Genomic DNA, 1,368 nt, shown 5'->3' with positions numbered 1-1,368 from the left:
AGGCAAATGCAAGGTACAACAAACTAAACAACCATTTAGAAATCACCTTGTCTGATACATCCATACTAAAATGTTGCACCAACGAAGAACAACCAGATCAACAAAGTCCTCCTTTCACGCCCATTAGTGAATTGTTTCATCTAACAAATAACACACTGGTTGACATAATTGGTCTTGTTCTATATGTTGGAGATATCATTCCTATACACAGGAAAGATGGCAGTCAAACACAAAAACATGTGGTGAAAATTAATGATCTATCTGGTTCAACAATTGACATCAACTTATGGGGTCCAATGGCAGAATAAAAGGGCCTAGAATTGAAAAATATGTTGACCAATGATAGTGTGCTTATCCTTGCTTTGCGTAATGCTTGTGCTGGCTATTTTAATGGGAAGCTTATAAACATAACAGCTACAACAACATTACATATCAACCCAAGTTTTCCAGAAGCAGAGCTTCTAACATTAAGAGGAAAGGATCCTTTGTTTGTTGTACCCTTTGTTGCAGAAACTATCCACATAGATGGAAGATATACTAGAATGACAATTTATTCAATCCATGAGCGGATGAGCATCAAACCAGAAACAATTCAGACAACATTGCTAGCTGTTCTGCGCTTTGTGAATGTCAATGACCAAAATTTCTACTACGCAGCTTGCCCACTGATAGTCAATGGAAGGCCTTGCAAGAAAAAATGTACACAACACGTTGATGATTCTTGGTTCTGCTCTAGATGTCAAATGACTATGCAAGACTGTAATTATAGTTACCTCTTGCCTCTAAAGTTGCAAGATGCCATAGGTACTCTGTGGGCCACTACATTTGATGAGGGTGGCATTCACTTGCTACACAAAACTGCAAAACAACTCTATGCACTACAAAATGATGCAACAACAATAGAGACACCTTCCTCGGTGATCAAGACACTACTGTCACGTTACTATTCATTCACAGTGTTGGTTTCTACTGAGACATATAATTCAGAAATGAAGATGAAAGTGACAGTCAATAAAGTTGCTCCTATTGACTTCAAAGTTGAGTGCCATGCATTACTTGCAGAAATTGGCTGCCTAAGTACAAAGACTTAAAATTATAATGCATCTTTTCTATTTATTAAACTTTGCAATTTACAATACTATTATACTATTAGCTAATTTTCATATTTAATACTTTTACATATACAAACAAGTACGTTTTACAAAGACAAGAGTGCTTCTATAAATATCTATATGGACATTTCTTACATCTACCAATTATCTGTTTGAAAGTTTTTCCTCTTGACATAAGTTATTTTCAGTCATAGTCATTACTTTTAAATGTGTTGACACTATGTTGTTTGCAAATAAAATATACATATATGCACGT

At 35.2% G+C, this 1,368-nt stretch overlaps 1 protein-coding gene across 1 annotated transcript; it reads left to right on the top strand.

Moving 5' to 3' along the window:
- The first annotated feature begins 329 nt into the window (after positions 1-329).
- Positions 330-1,091, top strand: LOC131051693 (replication protein A 70 kDa DNA-binding subunit A-like). The gene has a single exon (XM_057986298.2). The coding sequence runs from the start codon at positions 330-332 to the stop codon at positions 1,089-1,091; it is 762 nt and encodes a 253-aa protein (XP_057842281.2).
- Positions 1,092-1,368: the final 277 nt, after the last annotated feature.

This window comes from Cryptomeria japonica, chromosome 2 (genome assembly GCF_030272615.1).
Source record: "Cryptomeria japonica chromosome 2, Sugi_1.0, whole genome shotgun sequence".
NCBI lineage: Eukaryota > Viridiplantae > Streptophyta > Pinopsida > Cupressales > Cupressaceae > Cryptomeria > Cryptomeria japonica.
This window is presented reverse-complemented; position numbering and strand designations above follow the sequence as displayed.